The 22,632-nt window shown below is 42.7% G+C and overlaps 1 protein-coding gene across 4 annotated transcripts in view; it reads right to left on the bottom strand.

Annotated features, from left to right (window-relative positions):
* UIMC1 (ubiquitin interaction motif containing 1) overlaps window positions 1-22,632 on the bottom strand; it is a 219,413-nt gene that overhangs the window by 26,373 nt on the left and 170,408 nt on the right. Inside the window, exon 11 of one of the 4 annotated variants that reach the window (XM_069764180.1) lies at window positions 5,845-5,992. The exons of 2 other annotated variants lie outside the window; for them this stretch is intronic. In XM_069764180.1, coding sequence (XP_069620281.1) covers window positions 5,971-5,992 — 22 coding nt within the window. In that variant the 3' untranslated portion in view covers window positions 5,845-5,970. Of the gene's footprint in view, window positions 1-5,844; window positions 5,993-22,632 lie in introns of those variants that run through there. One more of the 4 variants, XM_069764181.1, reaches the window with a different exon arrangement.

Below are 22,632 nucleotides of genomic sequence, written 5' to 3'. Positions count from 1 at the left end.
AAACCTCCTAAAATGCTAACAAAATAAAATAACATTTTGCAAATGGTGCTGATGTAAAGCCGACATGTGGGAAATGTTATTTATTAATGTTTTCTGTGGTTTGACTATCTGGATTAAAGGGATAATCATTCAAAGTTTGAAAATTGCTAATTATTTAACATTTTTCTCAAATATCTGATATTTTTTTTATAAATAAACACAAAACATATCGACCTAAATTTACCATCATCATAAAGTATAATGTGTCATGAAAATTACTGGGATTTGTTGAAGCGTTCCGGAGTTATTACCACATAAAGTGACACTAATCAGATTTCAAAAATTTGGCTCCGTCACTAAGGGGTTAATATTTTTTTTCCATTTTTTTTTTTTTATTTGATGCTTTTTACATTATTTTTTTGTATACTTGGAGAACCTGAGACCGTTTGATCGCTTATACTTTAAACTGCAACATCACAGTACATATTGTAGTAGATAGTGAAAATCTCGGCCTCTTTTGGCTGAGTCTCACAGAAGGAGCCCAATGACAGTGACAGGGGTCTGCATCTGACCATTGGCTGTTGAAGTAACAGATCGCATTGCGGGTGGCTGATGGGGCCATTTGTGGAGACACAGGTAAGCGTTCCATTTTAATGCCGCTGTCTAACATTGATAGCAGCATTTAAATGGTTAATAGCCAAGGTCGAAACTTAGCGCCAGCCGCGTCTGTTAGAGACTGATGCTGGCTATACACTACTCACAAAAAGTTAGGGATTTATGGCTTTCGGGAGAAATTTCAGGATGATCCTAAAATGCACAGGTGAACTGAATGCAACGGTCTCTAAACTTTTGAATGCACATGTCCAACTGTTCAATGTCTCAGTACTTTTTGCATAACTTGTTGTTCTCTAACAAGGAGCTTAATGGCAAAATTCACAACAGATGTTTGCTCCATGAATTGGCCAATACATTTCAGGGTTCAATTAGAATTGGTATTACACAGGCATCCTCATCATGCTGTTCACATTTTGACATCATGAGACCAGGACAACACCTAACAATTGATCAGCAGTACCTCGCCATTGTGAGGCTTCAAGCAGGATGTTCTCAGAAAGTGGCCACTGAGCTTAGAGTTTCACAGGGTGTTGTCAGCAGGTTCCAGCAGAGATACAGAGAGACTAGAATAGTCCAGAAAGATATAAAAGTAGACGTCCTTTGGCCACATCCAACACTGATAACTGCATCATTGTGAACAATACCCTTTGGAACCAGATAAAGAATGTCGCACACGTCAAAGCACATTTAAGGAAGGTGACAGGCACCCAAGTGTCATGTTAAATGAATCCAAACCATTTACATCAGAGTGGTCTGCGTGCTAGACGAACTGCAAGGGTACCTGACCACATCACCATTGTCTTGCATGGGTCAAGAAGCATTTATGCTGGATGAGGGACCAGTTGTCCTGAGTGCTGTTCAATGATGAAAGTCGATTTCCGCTGAGCAGAAATGATGGCTGCCAACGATGTTGTCACCAGACAAGCCTTTGTTGGTGGTGGTGGTCGTGTCACAGCGAGGGCAGGTGTGTATAGGAAATACAACACCACCCTACACGTTGTGACAAGCCCCTAGTACTTGAATAACCTCATTATTCCAGTCACCGTGCCTCTGCATGAACACCACAGGCCTAATTTTATCTTCATGGACAACAATGCTCAGCTCATTGAGGTCACATCATTAGGGAATTGCTGCTGGAGAATGGGGGGACCTCAAGCGGAGTTTCCTGCACTTACTCCAGACTTGAATCCCATAGAATACCTATGGGATAAGCTGAGCCTCCGTGTAGAGGTTTGTAACTCTGTACCCTAGAACCTCAATGACCAGAGGGTCGCCCTTTCAAAAAGAGTGGGATGCTATGCCTCAGCAGACAATAACTCGACTTGTGAACAGTATGAGATGTCATTGTCAAGCTGCAATTGTTGCTCAAGGTCACGTGAAAAGTTATTGAGACATTGACAGTTTTATTGGGGGTGGAGGGGGTTGTATCCACCACTGTTGTTGGCTTTTATTTGAATACATTGTTTGAGATAAGGAAATCATCATTGCATACTTCTACTTACCATAAATGCCCTACTTTCATAAAATATCAGTGTAGTGATTATTTTTACATTATCCATAAATTTCACCGGAAAGCCAAATATCCCTAACTTTCTTTGAGTAGTGTACAATATATTCGGGAACTCCCATTGTGTGAAGGTAGCTTAGCTCCTGAGCCCCCTTACATATGTGAGGACCCCTTCTCAGAACATGAATTCAATGTATTTTTGGAAAAAAGGGATTAACATTGTAAAGAATAAGAGATGTTTTGCCCTTCATTTTTTCCTAAGTGAAAATCACTAATGTAACTCTGATGCAATTGACATACGGCCCAAACCATAACGATCACTGATGTCTGAATGAAGCCTTATTCTGATGAAGAGAAATGATTATTGAATTTGTTTTCGCTCTCTGAACTCAAATACTTCTCTGTTGTAATTTTCTAGCTCACTGTATTTCACACTCCTTACTACTTTGCACGTTATAACGGGTCCTTGCACAGAGACCTCTTGGTGACGGGCAGATTTAGCATTATTTATAACTCCCCTGGTTTGTGTGTGGCTGATATAGAAATACCTTTTTTGGTAAAATGTATCAACCATATAACAAACGTGACTCTACATTTAGAAAAATATTTAGAATTGAGAGTCCTCAGTGGTTGATACCTTTTAATGGCCAACTGAAAAGAAGGTAATAAATTGCAAGCTTTCGAGACTACATATGAAAGCTTGCAATTTATTACCATCTTTTCAGTTGGCCATTAAAAGGTATCAACCACTGAGGACTCTCAATTCTAAATATTTTTCTATCTACTGGCTAACACGGTACCAAGATATATACTCTACATTTAGACATTTTAATCCAGTAGGTACAAAGCAAACCTAGTACACATGACAGACTTACGGTATTTACAAGTGCTACAGCTATTACCCTTTGCAATATTCCATGTGTTGAATGACCAGGATTTAATCTGAAGCACTTAATGCTGGAAAACATACTTTGCAGTATTAACCGTATAGGGATTTTAGTGTATAGAGTATATTAAATCCAATTCACACAAATATAAGTTTAATTGCAACTGTTTATTTTAAACTATAAGCCTGACAAATTCTAAAAAAAAAAAAATACTCCAGTTGCACTAAAAAATAAATCTGGTATATATTTATTGCCATTAATACTAAATTTGTATCTAAACAAATTGCATTACACTGAAAATAATTTGAATTGAAAATTATACCATCAAGTTGCAGCCACTTTTTTAAGAATAAATATTTTATGAAACAGATGGAAAATCTAATGGTAAAAAATGTTTTTCTAGCAATGCACTAATCCAGCAGTGCAATAGGTTGATATGAGAAAAGATAACTAATAGATTTTCATTTCAGTAATGTAAACAATGATTTGAGAGATGCTATGGTAAGTGCTACCAACAGAATTCTTCACCAAGAGTACACCAGAGCTACTTACTTAACCTGTAGGCTGTCACAGACAAAAACTTACTACCTGTAGTATTGTGTTTTATGTAAGAGACTTTGTGGTTCCTTGCATGAACTTTATACATGCATTGTGAATAAAAGAGTGGCTTTGTGTCCTCAAAGATTTAACAAATTGAAAACAAAATTCACCCATGCAGTGGTTTGTAGAATATATTTAAATGATCTACAGCAGGATTAGGGAGCCAAATCTAGCCCGTGTGTCGATCTAATTTTCTCCGGCCCGGGACAGACTACCAGTGACTGCAATGTTTAGGCCAGCAGCCTTTTAATTCCCACATTCACTGTGAGCATGCACACACAGCATTCACTACTTAACGCTGACACTGGCCAGTGCATTCTTTGCGGGTGTCGTTTGCACGCTGTGCGCTCGTCCCGTTCCTATTTAGAAGGCAGCAGTTGCAGCATCTCCTTTGTAAAGCACATACATCAGTCTCAGTGGCTCCTAACTGATGTATATGCTGCAGCCCCAGTGTCTCTAATGTGATGCATATGCGCCATCCCCAGTGTCTCCTATGTGATGTTAAAGCTCCAGCCTCAGTGCCTCCTTTACTATGTATGCCCTAGTACTAGTCTCCTATGCGATGTACCGGATTTTTCAGAGTATAAGGCGCACTTTCTTTTCCCCAAATTTGGGGGGAAAATGGGGATGCATATAATGCGGATATACCTTACCAGCCACGGTGTAGCAAGGTCCCAGGGTCGCTGCTGGAGGAAGCAACAGTGGAGCGTTGCTGCAGGCCGCAGGTTGGGCTGAGGGGGTGTTCGAATGTGCGCTGCTGCAGGTGTTTGTTGGTGCAGGGGCTCTGCCAACATTTTGTGAAAGCCCAGAGCCCCCGCACTTACATGCTTTACTCTCCGGGAAAATGGCTGCCAGGGGTGCCGCATGCGCAGATGGAGATCTTGGTGCTGAGATCTCATCTCCCGAGACCTTGGTGCCGAGATCTCCATCTGCACATGCGCCGCCCCCGGCAGCCATTTTTCTGGAGTCCACCGCATAGTAAACCATATAAGTGCGGGGGCTCTGGGCTTTCACAAAATGTTGGCAGAGCCCCTGCACAACCAACACCCGCAGCGGCGCACATCCGAACACCCACTCATCCCAGCCTGCGGCAACGCTCCTCTAGCAGCAACCCTGGGACCCCGCTTCACCACAGCCAAAATTTGGGGTGTCTTATAATCCGCAAAATGCTCTAGACCCAGTGATTCCTATGTGATATATATGCAGCAGCCCGTGTCTACTATGTGATGTACATACAGCAGTCCCAGTGTCTCCTATGTGATGTGTATACACCTTCCTCACTGTCTCCTATATGATGTATATACACCAGTCTTGGTGTCTCCTATGTGATGTTGTGCTGCTCACACACTAGTCCCAGTGTCTCCTATGTGATGTACATATAGCAGTCTTCGCGTATCTTATGTGATGTACTGCGGATTAAATAAGTATTGAACATATTACCAATTTTCTAAGTAAATATAGTTCTAAAGGTGCTACTGACATGAAATTATCACATGTCACTAACAACCCATCCAATTGACACAGGCAAAGAAATCAAACCACAGATGTCCATAATTTAAGTTACGTCAACCTCCATGGCCTGTATGCATGCTCATCACGCCAGACTCTACGGTTAAACAAAAATCATGTTCAAGAGTGTTTAAAGTTTGCTCAACACATTTAGACAAACCTAGGAAATACTAGGAGAATACAGTCTGGTCAGATGAAATCAAAATTAAACACTCGCCATCATAATACACAACATGTTTAAAGGCTCTATTGCACAGCAAATAACCCCCAAAACACCATACCAACAGTGATGTTTGACGGTGGGAATATCATAATGTGGGTCTGTTTTTCCAACGTACGACACTGACATATTTCATAGAATGTTAGAGTTGGAAGGAACCTCCAGGGTAATCGTGTCCAACCCACTGCAGGATTCACTAAGCCACCTCAGATTAGCGTAGAAGACTGGAGAGCAAACAAGAGCGCAATAGGATCTTAACTGGTAACACGACGAGTAATTCCCCCGCATACTCAGAATAGAATATAACAGTTAAACCACAAAGAGATTTTGGGGATTTATAAACTGAACATCCTTGTCCCTAGTGGGTTAAATAAGATTACTAATGTCTTTTTATGAACAATGAATACATTTTTAATTATCTTCATTTTGTAATAATAGTTTCTTACCTAAGTGACTGATTTCTGATTTTTCCGGTGATCTCCATCACACTCAGTGACTGTTAGATCGGATGCTTCCTCGTTTGTTATTTTCCTTCTCCTTCCCTTTTCCCTGTTCAATTCAGTTCACCTCCCAGATAGAATCTCAATGTCAACCACGGCATGGCATGTACGTCATGTCAGCTCAGCTCCAGTGCTCAATGTGCAATCTTATGATCACGTCCTCAACGCATGTAGTCTGTGCACATATGTACAGTTAGGTCCATATATATTTGGACAGAGACAACATTTTTCTAATTTTGTTTACCGACATTACCACAAAGAATTTTAAACAAAACAATTCAGATGCAGTTGAAGTCCAGACTTTCAGCTTTCATTTGAGGGTATCCACATTAAAAATGGATGAAGGGTTTAGGAGTTTCAGCTCCTTAACATGGGCCACCCTGTTTTGAAAGGGACCAAAAGTAATTGGACAATTGACTCCAAGGCTATTTCATGGACAGGTGTGGGCAATCCCTTTGTTATGTCATTTTCAATTAAGCAGATAAAATGCCTGGAGATGATTTGAGGTGTAGTGCTTGCATTTGGAAGGTTCTGCTGTGAAGTAAACATGCGGTCAAAGGAGCTCTCCATGCAGGTGAAACAAGCCATCCTTAAGCTGCGAAAACAGAAGAAACCCTTCTGAGAAATTGCTGCAATATTAGGATTGGCAAAATCTACAGTTTGGTACATCCTGAGAAAGAAAGAAAGCACTGGTGAACTCATCAATGCAAAAAAGATCTGGGCGCCCACGGAAGACAACAATGGTGGATGATCGCAGAATAATCTCCATGGTGAAGAGAAACCCCTTCACAACAGCCAACCAAGTGAACAACACTCTCCAGGAGGTCGGCGTATCAATATCCAAATCTACCATAAAGAGAAGACTGCATGAAAGTAAATACAGAGGGTTCACTGCATGGTGCAAGCCACTCATAAGCATCAAGAAGAAAAAGGCTAGACTGGACTTTGCTAAAAAACATCTAAATAAGCCAGCACAGTTCTGGAAGAACATTCTTTGGACAGATGAAACCAAGATCAACCTCTACCAGAATGATAGAAAGAGAAAAGTATGGTGAAGGCATGATACAGCTTATGATCCAAAGCATAGCACATTATCTGTAAAACACGGCGGAGGCAGTGTGATGGCTTGGGCATGCATGGCTGCCAGTGGCACTGGGTCACTAGTGTTTATTGATGATGTGACACAGGACAGAAGCAGCCGAATGAATTCTGAGGTATTCAGAGACATTCTGTGTGCTCAGATCCAGCCAAATGCAGCAAGACTGATTGGTCGTCGTTTCATACTACAGATGGACAATGACCCAAAACATAAAGCCAAAGCAACCCAGGAGTTTATTAAAGCAAAGAAGTGGAATATTCTTGAATGGTCAAGTCAGTCACCTGATCTCAACCCAATTGAGCATGCATTTCACTTGTTAAAGACTAAACTTCAGACAAAAAGGCCCACAAACAAACAGCAACTGAAAACCACCGCAGTGAAGGCCTGGCAGAGCATCAAAAAGGAGGAAACACAGTGTCTGGTGATGTCCTTGAGTTCAAGACTTCAGGTAGTCATTGCCAACAAAGGGTTTTCAACCAAGTACTAAAAATGAACATTTTATTTAAAATTATTGAATTTGTCCAATTACTTTTGGTCCCTTTTAAAAACAGGGTGGCACATGTTAAGGAGCTGAAACTCCTAAACCCTTCATCCAATTTTAATGTGGATACCCTCACATGAAAGCTGAAAGTCTGAACTTCAACTGCATCTGACTTATTTTGTTTAAAATTCATTGTGGTAATGTTTATAACCAAAATTAGAAAAATGTTGTCTCTGTCCAAATATATATGGACCTAACTTTTTATATTCCTGTTCCATCATTGTCATTCACCTCAGCTCACGTATTCTTCTCCACTTCACATCTTATGCGTAATTCACTGAATACTCTGCATTAATTTTCATTTAGCAACAGGATTCACTTTCTTGATGAATTCACTCCCCCCTCTTCTCGCTATTACCTACCCTTCAGTGGCGGTTCCCGCTAATTCATGTGTTTTTCTCCACTATCACCCACTGAACATAGGTTCAAGACACCAAGCACAATTAACGAAAGGCACACTGTATGTATATATATATATATATATATATATATATATATATATATATATATATATATATATATATATATATATATATATATATATATATATATATATATATATATATATACATACATACAGTTAGGGCCAGAAATATTTGGACAGTGACACAATTTTCGCGAGTTGGGCTCTGCATGCCACCACATTGGATTTGAAATGAAACCTCTACAACAGAATTCAAGTGCAGATTGTAACGTTTAATTTGAAGGGTTGAACAAAAATATCTGATAGAAAATGTAGGAATTGTACACATTTCTTTACAAACACTCCACATTTTAGGAGGTCAAAAGTAATTGGACAAATAAACATAACCCAAACAAAATATTTTTATTTTCAATATTTTGTTGCAAATCCTTTGGAGGCAATCACTGCCTTAAGTCTGGAACCCATGGACATCACCAAACGCTGGGTTTCCTCCTTCTTAATGCTTTGCCAGGCCTTTACAGCCGCAGCCTTCAGGTCTTGCTTGTTTGTGGGTCTTTCCGTCTTAAGTCTGGATTTGAGCAAGTGAAATGCATGCTCAATTGGGTTTAGATCTGGAGATTGACTTGGCCATTGCAGAATTTTCCACTTTTTGGCACTCATGAACTCCTGGGTAACTTTTCCAGAACTGAGCTGGCTTCTTGAGGTGTTTTTCTGCAAATTTAACTCTGGCCTGTCTATTTTTGGTATTGATGAATGGTTTGCATCTAGATGTGAACCCTTTGTATTTACTGTCATGGAGTCTTCTCTTTACTGTTGACTTAGAGACAGATACAGTGTTCTGGACTTCAGTTGATGTTGTGAACGGGTTCTTCTTCACCAAATTAAGTATGCGGCGATCATCCACCACTGTTGTCATCCGTGGACGCCCAGGCCTTTTTGAGTTCCCAAGCTCACCAGGTCAATTCCTTTTTTCTCAGAATGTACCCAACTGTTGATTTTGCTACTCCAAGCATGTCTGCTATCTCTCTGATGGATTTTTTCTTTTTTTTCAGCCTCAGGATGTTCTGCTTCACCTCAATTGAGAGTTCCTTTGACCGCATGTTGTCTGCTCACAGCAACAGCTTCCAAATGCAAAACCACACACCTGGAATCCACCCCTGACCTTTTAACTACTTCATTGATTACAGGTTAACGAGGGAGACGCCTTCAGAGTTAATTGCAGCCCTTAGAGTCCATTGTCCAATTACTTTTGGTCCCTTGAAAAAGAGGACGCTATGCATTACAGAGCTTTGATTCCTAAACCCTTTCTCCGATTTGGATGTGGAAACTATCATATTGCAGCTGGGAGTGTGCACTTTCAGCCCATATTATATATATAATTGTATTTCTGAACATGTTTTTGTAAACAGCTAAAATAACAAAACTTGTGTCACTGTCCAAATATTTCTGGCCCTAACTGTATATACCGTATATACTCGAGTATAAGCCGAGATTTTCAGCCCAAAATTTTGGGCTGAAAGTGCCCCTCTCGGCTTATACTCGAGTCAAGGTGGGTGGCAGGGTCGGCGGGTGAGGGGGAGAGGGCGCTGAGGCATACTTACCTAGTCCCAGCGATCCTCGCGCTGTCCCTGCCGTCCCACGGTCTTCTGTGCTGCAGCTTCTTCCCCTCTTCAGCGGTCACGTGGGACCGCTCATTACAGAAATGAATAAGCGGCTCCACCTCCCATAGGGGTGGAGCCGCCTATTCGTTCCTCTAATCAGCGGTGCCGGTGACCGCTGATAGAGAAAGAAGCTGCGGCACCGAAGACCAGGCAGAAGGACAGCGCGAGGATCGCCAGGACTAGGTAAGTATAGCATATTCACCTGTCCTCGTTCCAGCCGCCGAGCGTCGCTCCATCTTCCCGGCTGGCGCCTCCATCTTCCCGGCGTCTGCGCTCTGACTGTTCAGGTCAGAGGGCGCGATGACGCATATAGTGTGCGCGGCGCCCTCTGCCTGATCAGTCAGAGCAGAGACGCCGGGAAGATGGAGGCGCCGGAACGAGACGCCGGGAGCTGCAATCAAGGGAGGTGAGTATGTGTTTTTTTTTTTTTATTGCAGCAGCAGCAGCAGCGGTGGCGGCAGAGATTTATGTGGAGCATCTATGGGGCACAGTGAACGGTGCAGAGCACCGTATATGGCACATCTATGGGGCACAGTGAACGGTGCAGGGCACCGTATATGGCACATCTATGGGGCACAGTGAACGGTGCAGGGCACCGTATATGGCACATCTATGGGGCACAGTGAACGGTGCAGAGCACCGTATATGGCACATCTATGGGGCACAGTGAACGGTGCAGGGCACCGTATATGGCACATCTATGGGGCACAGTGAACGGTGCAGAGCACCGTATATGGCACATCTATGGGGCACAGTGAACGGTGCAGGGCACCGTATATGGCACATCTATGGGGCACAGTGAACGGTGCAGAGCACCGTATATGGCACATCTATGGGGCACAGTGAACGGTGCAGAGCACCGTATATGGCACATCTATGGGGCACAGTGAACGGTGCAGAGCACCGTATATGGCACATCTATGGGGCACAGTGAACGGTGCAGAGCACCGTATATGGCACATCTATGGGGCACAGTGAACGGTGCAGAGCACCGTATATGGCACATCTATGGGGCACAGTGAACGGTGCAGAGCACCGTATATGGCACATCTATGGGGCACAGTGAACGGTGCAGAGCACCATATATGGCACATCTATGGGGCACAGTGAATATATATATATATATTTGTCTAAGGGTCACTTCCGTCTTTCTGTCTGTCACGGATATTCATTGGTCGCGGCCTCTGTCAAGGAAATCCAAGTCGCTGATTGGTCGTGGAAAAAAAGCCACGACCAATCAGCGACGGGCACAGTCCGGAAGAAAATGGCCACTCCTTCCTCCCCGCAGTCACTGCCCGGCGCCCGCATACTCCCCTCCAGCCACCGCTAACACAGGGTTAACGCCGGCGGTAACGGACCGCGTTATGCCGCGGGTAACGCACTCCGTTACTGCTGCTATTAACCCTGTGTGTCCTCAACTTTTTGCTATTGATGCTGCCTATGCGGCATCAATAGTAAAAAATCTAATGTTAAAAATAATTTAAAAAAAACAAAAACCTGCTATACTCACCCTCCGTTGTCCGCCGAGCCGCTCGCGCCGGCCGCCATCTTCCGTTCCCGGCGATGCATTGCGAAATTACCCAAAAGACTTAGCGGCCTCGTGAGACCGCTAAGTCATCTGGGTAATTTCGCAATGCATCCTGAGGTGAGTATGTTACAACTACAAGGGGCCCTCGGATCCAAAAGGTGAGTATGTTTATTTTTTTTATTTTTTAACCTGTGACATACGTGGTTGGGCAATATACTACATCACTGTGCAATATACTACGTCGCTGTGCAATATACTACGTGGCTGGGCAATATACTACGTGGCTCTGTGCTGTATACTATGTCGCTGTGCAATATACTATGTGGCTCTGTGCTGTCTACTACGTAGCTGGGCAGTATACTCCGTGGCTGGGCAATATACTACATCACTGGGCAATATATGTAAGTTTTAAACGCTTCATTTTTTTCAACTTTTATATTCATTATTTCATTATCAAATTTGCATTTCATTAACATAGTCTTATCCTGCACCTTTGTTACTAACATTCACTTGATTTTAAGCGTTATTATGTTTCAACTTTAACCTGACATGTACCCATTTTGGCTTTTTTCCCCCCAAAACACCATCTATTTAAACAGTATTGATCTGACTTTACTCCCCATAAGGCTTTTGTCTTGAAGACGGGGTCCTGTGTAACCTTGAAATGTATTGACTGCTTAACCTGTTCAGAAAACATTTTTAAAGAATTTTCTGACATCCTGGATCTTTCAGCAGCACGGGTTTGACACAAATTTTCCTCCACTGGTTGCATCTCAGATAGATGTCTGTCTAGCTTCTGTTTGAAGACTGCCGTTGATGGAGAACTCAGCACCTCTCGTGGCAGCCTTTTCCACTCATTAATCACCCTCGCTGTCAAAAAGCTTTGTATCTTCTCCCTTTCAGCTTCAGAGGATTGCTTCTCGTGTTTCCATGTGCAAAGGAGAATAAGGATGATCCCTCTATACTGACATTCCTTCAGCTTTTTGTACAGTTAAGTCTCCTCTTGGCCTTTTTTTGTAACCTAAACAGATCCTTTAACCATTCCTTGTAGGACATAGCTTGCAGTCCGCTCACCATCCTGGAAGCTTTTCTCTGAACTTCCTCTAGTTTTTCAATGTATTTTTTAAAATGTGGTGTCCAGAACTAGACACAGTATTCCAGATGAGGCCTGACCAAGGAGTAGAGGGGGATAATTACTTCACGTGATCTAGACTCTATGCTTATCTTAATACATCTTATATTTTCCTTTTTTGCTGCTTCACCACACTATTGACTCATGTGCAGTCTGCGATCTATTAGTATACCCAAGTCTTTGTTACACATGCTGTTGCTTAGCTCTACTCCTCCCATTCTGCAGATGTAATTTTCATTTTTCTTGCTCAGATGTAGTGTAATTAAATGAAGAATAGATGGACAAATGTGCAGAGACATTCTTGAAAAAAATTTGCTGCTATCTACCAGGATGATAAAGATGAAACAAGGGTGGACATTTCAGCAAGACAATTATCTGAAACACACAGCCAAGGAAACTCTCAATTGGATTCAGAGAAAGAAAAGAAAGCTGTTAGAATGGCCAATCCAATCATGGGACCTGAATCCAATAGAAAATTTATGGAAAGAACTAAAGCTCATAGAAAGATTTGAACATCTTTTGTGTAGAAGAATGAGCCAAAATCACACCTGTGCAATACATGTGACTACTTGCTCTATACAGGAGGTGTCTTGAAGCTATTATCACCACCCAGGGATGTGGAGTTAGAGTTATGGAGTCGGAGCCCATTTTGGTGGAGTTCGAGTCGGTATAAAATGGACCGACTCAGACTCCTAAAATATATAACAAATTGGGCACAGTAGTTCAATGTAGATTGTGGGGGAATATTTTTTTCATAAAAATTTGGGAAAGTTATGAAATGTCCTATAAATGTCTGTCCTATTCCTGATCTAAAGTCTAGGCATTTAGTTGAGATGAACCTGTGCTGCAGTTTATGATCATGATAAGCAGTGAAGCTCCTCCTCTACAGATAAGGGGAAAAAATAAACACGCAGGGAAGGAAAGCCTATATTCATCTCAGGATTTCTGGAGTGAACAGGAAAGTAGGAATAAAGAAGGTAAGCACTTCCTAAAGTATATCTAAACTTTCAATAAACTGTGCATGAATCAATAGTCCAGTATTTGTTGTCTCTGTATGCTTGATGTTTTAGTTTGTTTTTCCTCTTAGCTCATATTTGGAGAAATTAGCTTCTCTGTTGACTTATATACACTCTACATAGAATATGAGGGAAAAAACTGTTTTCTAACATCTCAAATTCGGAAATACAGTAACAGGATCGATGAGGACATATATTTTTGTGTATGTGTGTGTGTTCTGGAATATGATTCAGCACAAACATGCTTCCTCCCCTCCACCCCTCTTCATAGACTGTGAAGCGATATGATGTGAAGCATTTAGTGAGCTGTACCCCGAGACAAGCCTGACATTGAAAGTTCAGAGCAAAGCCATCTAACAACATATTTTACAAACTTTATACTTATCATCTGTCCGATTGATTTATGCAAAGATTGCTTTATTTCTATCCTAAATTATACAGTGCATGATTACCTATTCTTGCACGAATTACAAGATACCTTTTTTTGTTTACAGGACAAAAATATTTTGTGAGCGAATTTACATAATTACAAAATGTCTAAGAAGCATCTTATGAAGTCAGCTGTATTTAAGCATTTCACAGTGACTCAAGATAAAAAAAAATTTTTGTGAGTCAGTGTATTAGTGACCCAGATGAAAACAAATGCTGTGATGCCAAAATCAGTGCATACTCAGGCAGTGATAAAAATGCTCCTTCAAGAGCTTCCAATGAAATGAGACTTACAACGCTGCCACCCAGAAGTTTACAAAGCTGTGATTGAAAAAGATCACAGCAGCATCAATAAACCAGAGACTAGCACTTCCCAGCAGGCAAAGTCGGAAGAAAGAGTCTCATACATCAGTTACAAGATATTTTGTAAGTGACAAAGTTACTGCAACAATGACAGCAGATGTGTTTAAAAGACAGTTCATTGAGCTTGTTGTGAAGGACAGTGTACCATTATCATTTGCACGACCAGCTTTTACAGCTCTTAATGGAGAAATGGCCCACAAACTTGGTGTTTCTCTGGAAAGAGAAAGTATTAGAAAATTAGTGATTGAAGAAGCCCTTAACCAAAAGGAAGATATTAAAAAGACTCAAAAGACGATTTATGTTTCTTAAAATGGATGCATGCACACGTCACAGAGTGAACTATTTTGCTACCAACGTTTGATATGTTTGTGACAACAAAAAAATTGTTGGTAAGACGCTGGCAGTAACCACATATGGGGTATCGGTGTTCTCAGGAGAAATTGCACAACAAATTTTGTGGTCCATTTTCTCCTGCTATCCTCGTGAAAATGAAAACATTTGGAGCGAAAACATTTTGTGGGAAAAATATACAGTGGGAACGGAAAGTATGGAGACCCCTTTAAATTTTTCACTCTTTGCTTCAAAACCCAATTGAGCATCTCTGGAGAGACCTGAAAATGGCTGTCCACCAACATTCATCATCCAACCTGACGGAACTGGAGAGGATTTGCAAGGAAGAATGGCAGAGGATCCCCAAATCCAGGTGTGAAAAACCTGTTGCCTCATTCCCCAGAAGACTCATGGCTGTACTAGCTCAAAAGGGTGCTTTTACTCAATACTGAGCAAAGGGTCTGAATACTTATGACCATGTGATATTTTAGTTTTTCTTATTTATTAAATTTGCAAAAATTTCTACATTTCTGTTTTTTTCAGTCTAGATGGGGTGCAGAGTGTACATTAATGTGAAAAAATAGAATTAGACTTACTGGTAATTCGGTTTCTATGAACCTTCCACGACAGCATACGTAGGTTGCCTCTTTGCCCTGATGGGGAACAGGAAATATGGAGAGGTTAAAAGGCCCTCCCTCCTCCCACTCGTCAGTGACTTATAACTGAAAACCCATAAAACCAGTTTACCTTGGATCCCAGATTTTATATCCAGGAGTATAGGGAGGGAACTAGCGCCGTCGTGGAAGGTTCCTAGAAACCAAATTACCGGTAAGTCTAATTCTATTTACTCTAGTTACCTTCCACGACGGCATACGGAGGAATACCAACTAATTTGGCGCTAGGGAGGGACAACGGCCTGAAGAACTTTCCGGCTGAAGACTAAATTTTTGTTGGGCAATATGTCCAATCTATAATGCTTGGAGAAAGTATGTAATGAAGACCATGTAGCTGCTCTGCAGATCTGTTCTGCGGATGCACCTGCTCTTTCTGCCCAGGAGACTGAAGTGGATCTAGTTGAGTGGGCCTTGTTCCCTACCGGGGGAATTTTATCTTGAGCGAGATATGCTTCTGCTATAGCTCTCTTAATCCAGTTAGAAATAGTGCTTTTCGTTACTTTCTTCCCTTTATTCTGTCCAGAGATATGGACAAATAGATTTTGGTCAACTCTGTAAGATCTGGTTTGCTCGAAATAATGTAGTACAATACATCTGACGTCAAGAGTATGGAATTTTTCTTCTGTTGTATTCACTGGATTTTGGCAGAAGGAAGGTAAAACAATTTCCTGAGAGTGGTGAAATTCGGAGACTACCCTTGGAAGAAAGGAAGGGTCGAGACAAAGTACTATGGAGTCATCCCTAATAGACAAGTAGGGCTCTCTTATTGATAGGGCTTGAAATTCTCCTACTCTTCTTGCAGTGGTTATAGCTACCAAAAAGATTGTTTTGTAGACAAGATTTTGCGGAGAACAAGAGGATAAGGGCTCAAATGGAGGCCCTGTAAGCCCATGTAGTACTAAGTTAAGGTCCCATAAGGGAACCACTAATTGTGATTTAGGGTTCACTCTACAGGCTGATGTCATGAACCTCTTAATCCAGGGATAATTTGACAGATCCTGGTCAAAGACGGAACTGAGGGCAGAGACCTGGACCTTTATTGTACTAGGCTTGAGGTCTATTTCTAAGCCTTTCTGTAGAAAATCTAGAATTTGCGACAAATTTGGATAGAGGGGATCTGGTAGATTGGGGAGGCAGAAAGACGAAAACTTCTTCCAGACCTTATTGTATATAGCGTTGGTTACTGGTTTCCTTGATCTCTGAAGTGTAGCAACGACTGAGTCCGATAGCCCCTTAGCTTTTAGCACCTGGGCTTCAGTAACCATGCCGCTAGATTCCATTTCTGGGGATCCAGTTGATGAATGGGTCCTTGCAAGAGCAGGTCGTTCTTTGCTGGTAATTGGATCGGCCCATCTACCTGTAGATCGATGATCAGGTTGTACCAACTCCTTTTTGGCCATGACGGGGCTATTAATATTGTCGGAGTTTGTTCTTCTCAGATCTTCCGTAAGACCTTCGCCAAAATCGGGATTGGTGGAAACGCATAGGCCTGATGAAAATTCCACTTCTGAGCTAGAGCATCTACTCCCCTGGAGCCGTCTCTGGGAATTAGGGAGAAGGCGGCTTCTGGGTGTTTTGACGAGATGTGAAGAGGTCGATTTCGGGCATACCCCACCTGTCTACAAGCATCCTGAAGCTTTGACTGTTCAGGCTCCATTCTCCTGGCTGTATATCCTGGCGACTCTGATAGTCTGCCTGGGTGTTGGAAGAGCCTTTTAAATGAACTGCCGTCAGAGAGAGTAGGTATTTCTCTGCCCAGGAGCTTATTCGGGTGGAGACATTTTTTAATTTGTTGAACTTTGTACTGCCCTGATGTCTGACATGAGCAACTGCAGTCATATTGTCCGAATAAAATCGAACATGTTGTCCCGTCATAAGTTGTCCTGCTGCTAGAAGGGCCTCCTCTACAGCTTTTAGTTCTCTGTAGTTCGATGACTTCCTGCTCGTTGCCTGGTACCAAAGCCCTCCTTGAAAAAGGATGTTGATTACCATCGCTCCCCAGCCTCTTTTGCTGGCGTCTGTTGTGATTGTAGTCAGTGGGACTTGAGTCCAGCTGACACCTTTGTGAAGATTCCTTAAGTTTATTCACCATGCTAGGGAGGCTCTGACTCGACCTGGTCTGTGTAGCCTTTTGTTTAAAGAGCTGGGATGGCCATTCCAGTTCTGTAGAATATGAGCCTGAAGGATCCTGGAATGGACCTGAGCCCAGGGTACTGATTGGATGCAGGCCGTCATGGAACCCAGAAGTGACATGCACTCCCTGAGTGTAGGAGATCTTGTGTCTCTGAACATCTTGACCTTTGTTACTAAGATTAAACAGTGGTCCTCTGGAAGAAAAGACATTTGTTTTGCTGAGTCCAACAGAACTCCCAGGAACTTCCTGGATTTGGAGGGTCGTAGCTGGGATTTCTTCAGATTCAGGACCCACCCCAGGGATGTTAGAATATTGAGAGACTTTGATACATGAGATTCCAGAATCGTCTTGGTGGAGGCCACGACAAGCAGGTCGTCCAGGTAAGGCACTATACAGATGCCTTAGTTCCGGATAAAGGAAACTACTTCCGACATTATCTTGTTCTATCAGGTGATCCTTCTGTACCGCAAACCTGAGATACTTCCGGTGTCTCGGGTGAATTGGTATATGAAAGTATGCGTCCTTTAAGTCGATGGTTGACACGACGGAGTGAGGACTTATCAGAGGAATGGCGGATTTTATCGATTCCATTTTGAACCTGCGGTATTTCAAATGCTGGTTGAGACCTTTCAAATTTATGAAGATACGAGACTCGCCCGAAGGCTTGGGTACTAAAAATAGTCAGGAGTAATGTCCCAGACCTCTTTCTGATTCTGGAACTTGAGATATTACGTTTGAATTCATTAGGTCACTGAGACCTGCTAGCAACGTTGTTCGGTCTCTTAAGGAGGGAAGGGAGGTGACCTTCATACCCCATGGAGGGGAGGAAATAAACTTGATTAATAGGCCCTCTTTGATGACTGAGGGCCCAGTGGCAACTGGTAATATTTTGCCACTGAGGAAGAAATTTTGAGAGTTACCCCCAACCGGGTCGAAGTCACCACTTCTCCTGTTGGGGCTGCTGTTGTTGGGGGATAAGGATATTCCTTCCTCCGCCTTTTGGATAACTCCACCTCCCAGTCTTGCCTTTTCCTCTCAGAGGTTTGTGGCTGTGAGGGACGAAAAAAACTTTTCTTAGGGGTTTCTGTTCTGGAAGAGCTTTTTTCTTATCTGTTGCCTTTTCTAAGATCTCATCTAAAGAAGGCCCAAAGACATAGTCGCCTTTAAAGGGTATAGCACATCATTTTGCTTTATAGGTGATGTCACTAGACCACATCTTCAGCCAGAGGGCTCTTCTAGCCAAATTAGTTTGAACAAGAGACCTAGCGGCAACTCTAATGGTTTCCATGGAGACGTCCGACAAAAAAAACAGTAGCTCTAAAGGTACCGTCACATTAAGCGACGCTGCAGCGATCTAGACAACGATGTTGATCGCTGCAGTGTCGCTGTTTGGTCGCTGGAGAGCTGTCACACAGACAGCTCTCCAGCGACCAACGATGCCAAAGTGTCCCCGGGTAACCAGGGTAAACATCGGGTTACTAAGCGCAGGGCCGCGCTTAGTAACCCGATGTTTACCCTGGTTACCATTGTAAATGTAAAAAAAAAAAAAAAAAACCACTACATACTTACATTCCGGTGTCTGGTCACGTCCCTCGCCTTCAGCTTCCCGCACTGACTGAGCGCCGGCCGTAAAGCACAGCGGTGACAGTCTTACCTGCGATGTTTTCAGGCAGGTTTTATACTAATCAGCAGGACTCTGCCCCCCAGCGATGAACAAATTCCCTCCTTGCCTCCTGGGTCCTGTAGTGGAGGAACGGCGTCCTGCACAAGGTGCCGCCGGTAGAAGCGCTGCGTCTGAGGAGAAGGAAGAACTGGAAGTGATGCGCGCGATCACTTCCTGGACGCCGGCTGGCACGCGGAGGGAGAGGAGACCGGAGAGCTCAGGGAGGACTCCGGTCAGGATCACTGGCCTGCTTTACCCTCGAGGGGGTGCGGGAAGGCCAGGAGAGGGTCCCGAGGTCACCGCAGGCGGCACGACGGGAGCAGCAAGATGGGGGAGGTGAGACACGTCCCTATGCTGCCCGGCTATAGAGAAGGTAAAAGCCTAACAGGGTACTGTAGTCACCGGCCACCACAGTACACGAACCTCTCTCTGTCCCATGGGGAACAGGAAAGACACTGACTAGTGGGAGCAGGGAGGGCCTTTTAACCTCTCCATATTTCCTGTTCCCCATCAGGGCAAAGAAGCAACCTCCGTATGCCGTCGTGGAAGGTGACTAGAGAAAAATGAACTTTTTTCAATTTACCAGATGGCTGCAATGTAACAGAGTGAAAGATTTAAAGGGGTCTGAATATTTTCCGTACCCACTGTATATTTTTCCCACAAAAAATGTTTTAGCTCCAAATTTCTTCATTTTCACAGGGATAGCAGGAGAAAATGGACCATAAAATTTGTTGTGCAATTTCTACTGAGTACACAAATACCCCATATGTGGTCGAAAACTACTTTTGAGGCACAGTGCAAAGCTCAAAAGGGAAGAATTGCCATATTGGAGTTCAGATTTTGCTGGAATAGTTTGAGGGTGCAGAGACCCTGATGTGCCAAAACAGCAGAAACCTACCACCCGCATAAGTGACCTCATTTTACAGAGTACACTCCCCAACAAATTCATTTAGAGGTGCAGTGATCATATTGACAACACATGTGCCTCACAGAATTAGATATCATTGAGCTGTGAAGAAAGAATAACATTTTTACCACCAAAATGTTGTTTTAGCCCCAAGTTTTTAATTTTTCGAAAGCCTAATAGGAAAAAATGGACCTCAGTTTGATGTAAAAATTTATCCTGACTGCACCAATACCCTGGTTGTAATCAGGAAATACTTTTCAGGCACAGTCCAAAGCTCAGAAGGAAAGGAGCACCATATTATAGTGTGGATTTTACTGTTAATAGTTTGCGGGTGACATTACCCACTAGGAGAGCCCCTGAGGTGCCAGAACAGCAGAATCCCCCAATAGTGAAGGCATTTTACAAACTACACCTCTCAATTAACTCATCTAGGGGTGCAGTGATCATACTGACACCACAGGTGAGTCAAAGAATTTTAAACCATTGTGCAATGAAGAAAAAAATAATTACATTTTTACAACCAAGATTGTGTTTTAGCCCCAGATTTTACATTTTCACACTGGGAAATGGGTAAAAATTACACCTAACTTTATCCCACAATTTCAGCTGAATGTAGAAATAACCTGAGGGATGGAGCACTATTTTCAGATTTTCCTAGATTAGTTTGTGGACTCCATATACAGAGTCCCTAAGTGCTAGAAGAGAAGAAACCCTCTTCAAGTAACCCCATCTGGGAAATTATACCCCTTTGGGACTATATCTACAGTGACAATTTTGACTCCATTGATGTTTTCCAGAAACAGGCAGCAGTGGATGTTGCAGAGAGAAAATTGCAATCTGCCATTGTAGTGCCCAGTACACGCTTCTGTACACACTCACCTATAAAATAGGTGGGCTCTCATAGCTACAGAAATGCCAAAAATGTGGATGCCAAATGTGGTGTAGGCACACGGACTCAGAAATGAGGTGGGCATTTAAATTTGATTGAAGTTTGATTGGATTGATTTGACGCTTTGGTTGGGAACATTTTACTTAATTGGAATCACATTTATTCTCTACGCTGAGCACTTACATCATGGTTTCCATCTAAATCCCCCAGTGATGTGATTCAGATGAAACTCGCGAGGGATCAATTCACTATAATGAGGCAGCAGAGTTACTCTGGACTCCGTCTGACCTCTGTTCAGCAGTGTACTTTTCAGAAGTGCACAAAACTGTGGCAGACTGTGCTTTAATGCTCGCCTAAAAAGATGAACACAGCCGGATCACAGGTCAGACAATGATGTCCACAGTGTCTCCATCTGTCTGATTATAGGGAATCTTCCACCAGAGGTTCCATCTGAATCACGTATTTCTGAGATTTACACGGAAACCTGGGTGTAAGCGCTCAGTGCAGGATAAATCTGAGCCGAGCCTTACTGCGATATTTGGTTTTATTTTTTAAGCTGTTCCTCCTGCGGTGTAAGTGATTAGATGACTTTATTCTTCGGCTCAGTGTGATTACAGCGATACCAGATTTAGACCAGTTTTTATGTTTGTCTGCTGTCACACACTAACGCTTTTTATTGCAAAAACTGCATCGTCATATTTTAAGAGCTATAATTTTTCCATATTTCATCCGATAGTCATGTTATGGTTTGTTTTCTGCGGGACAAGTTGACGTTTTTATTAGTACCATTTTCAGGGCACTTGACATTTTTCACTTTCTATTACAATTTTTGGGAGGCAGAATGAGCAAAAAACAGCAATTCAGGAATATTTTTTCTTCTTTTTTAATGCCGTTCAGCATCTGGTAAAATTGATAAGGCAGCTTTATTCTTCGGGCTTGTATGATTATAGCAATACCACTAGTGTTGAGCATTCCGATACCGCAAGTATCGGGTATCGGCCGATATTTGCGGTATCGGAATTCCGATACCGAATTCCGATACTTCCCGCGTATCGGATACCGGAATCGGAAGTTCCCAGAATTCAAACTGAACGCAGCAGCCAATGAGGAATGATTGGAAGTGTGGGCACATCCTGTTTAGCATGGTGGGCATGTAAGTACTGGCAAGGCTGTGATTGGCTGCTGAAATGATGTCACTCTGCACTATAAAAAACGCTGCCGCCATTTTGCGCTCACTCTGCTGTGATTTCAGTTAGGGACAGGACGCTGTGTTCTAACTGAGGGCCAGTTGAGATAGCTAATTGCTTTATTTTCCTTTCCAAAGGCTAATTTAGCAAAACGCTGTGTGTTCTTCACTGTTCACCTTGCTCTTGCCTTGCAGCGCTGTTTTAACAGCGTTCTGCAAGGTCTCTGTGTGTGTGTGTGTGTGCAGCTCACTCTGTAGTCTGTGTGCAGCCATATACCCGGTTGTATTCAGCTCAGGGGGGGTTCACACTGCCTCACACAGTTGTCCTTTTTTGCTCATAGTGCAGCCTGCTGCACATTTTTTCTCAAATTTCCTATTAGTGTTTTTCCACCCGTCTCCAGCTAAATTGTGGAAAAACACTACATAAGATAACCTAGAGGGGTTTTTTTGGGCCTTGCAGCGCCGTTTACGGCTGTCTGCACGGTCTCTGTGTGAGCGCAGCTCGCCCTGTAGTCTGTGTGCAGCCATAGCCGGTTGGATTCAGCTCAGGGTGCGTTACTGCCTCATACCTTGAAAAAAAATTTCCTTTTTTTCAAATAGTGCAGCCTGTTTAAAATTTTAAAAAAAAATTCCCTATTAGTGTCTTTCCACCCGTCTCCAGCTAAATAGTGGAAAAACACTAAATAGGATAACCTAGAGGAGGTTTTTTGGGCCTTGCAGCGCCGTTTACGGCTGTCTGCACGGTCTCCGTGTGATTTAAACTAGCTCTGTAGCCCGATCTGCAAAAAAAAAAAAAAAGTAAAGTTCACCAAACACAACTTAACATTTGTGTAGGCCAC

The sequence above is a fragment of the Ranitomeya imitator genome, chromosome 4 (assembly GCF_032444005.1).
Source record: "Ranitomeya imitator isolate aRanImi1 chromosome 4, aRanImi1.pri, whole genome shotgun sequence".
NCBI lineage: Eukaryota > Metazoa > Chordata > Amphibia > Anura > Dendrobatidae > Ranitomeya > Ranitomeya imitator.
Note: the sequence above shows the minus strand (reverse complement) of the source record. Positions and strands in the feature narration are given on the sequence as shown.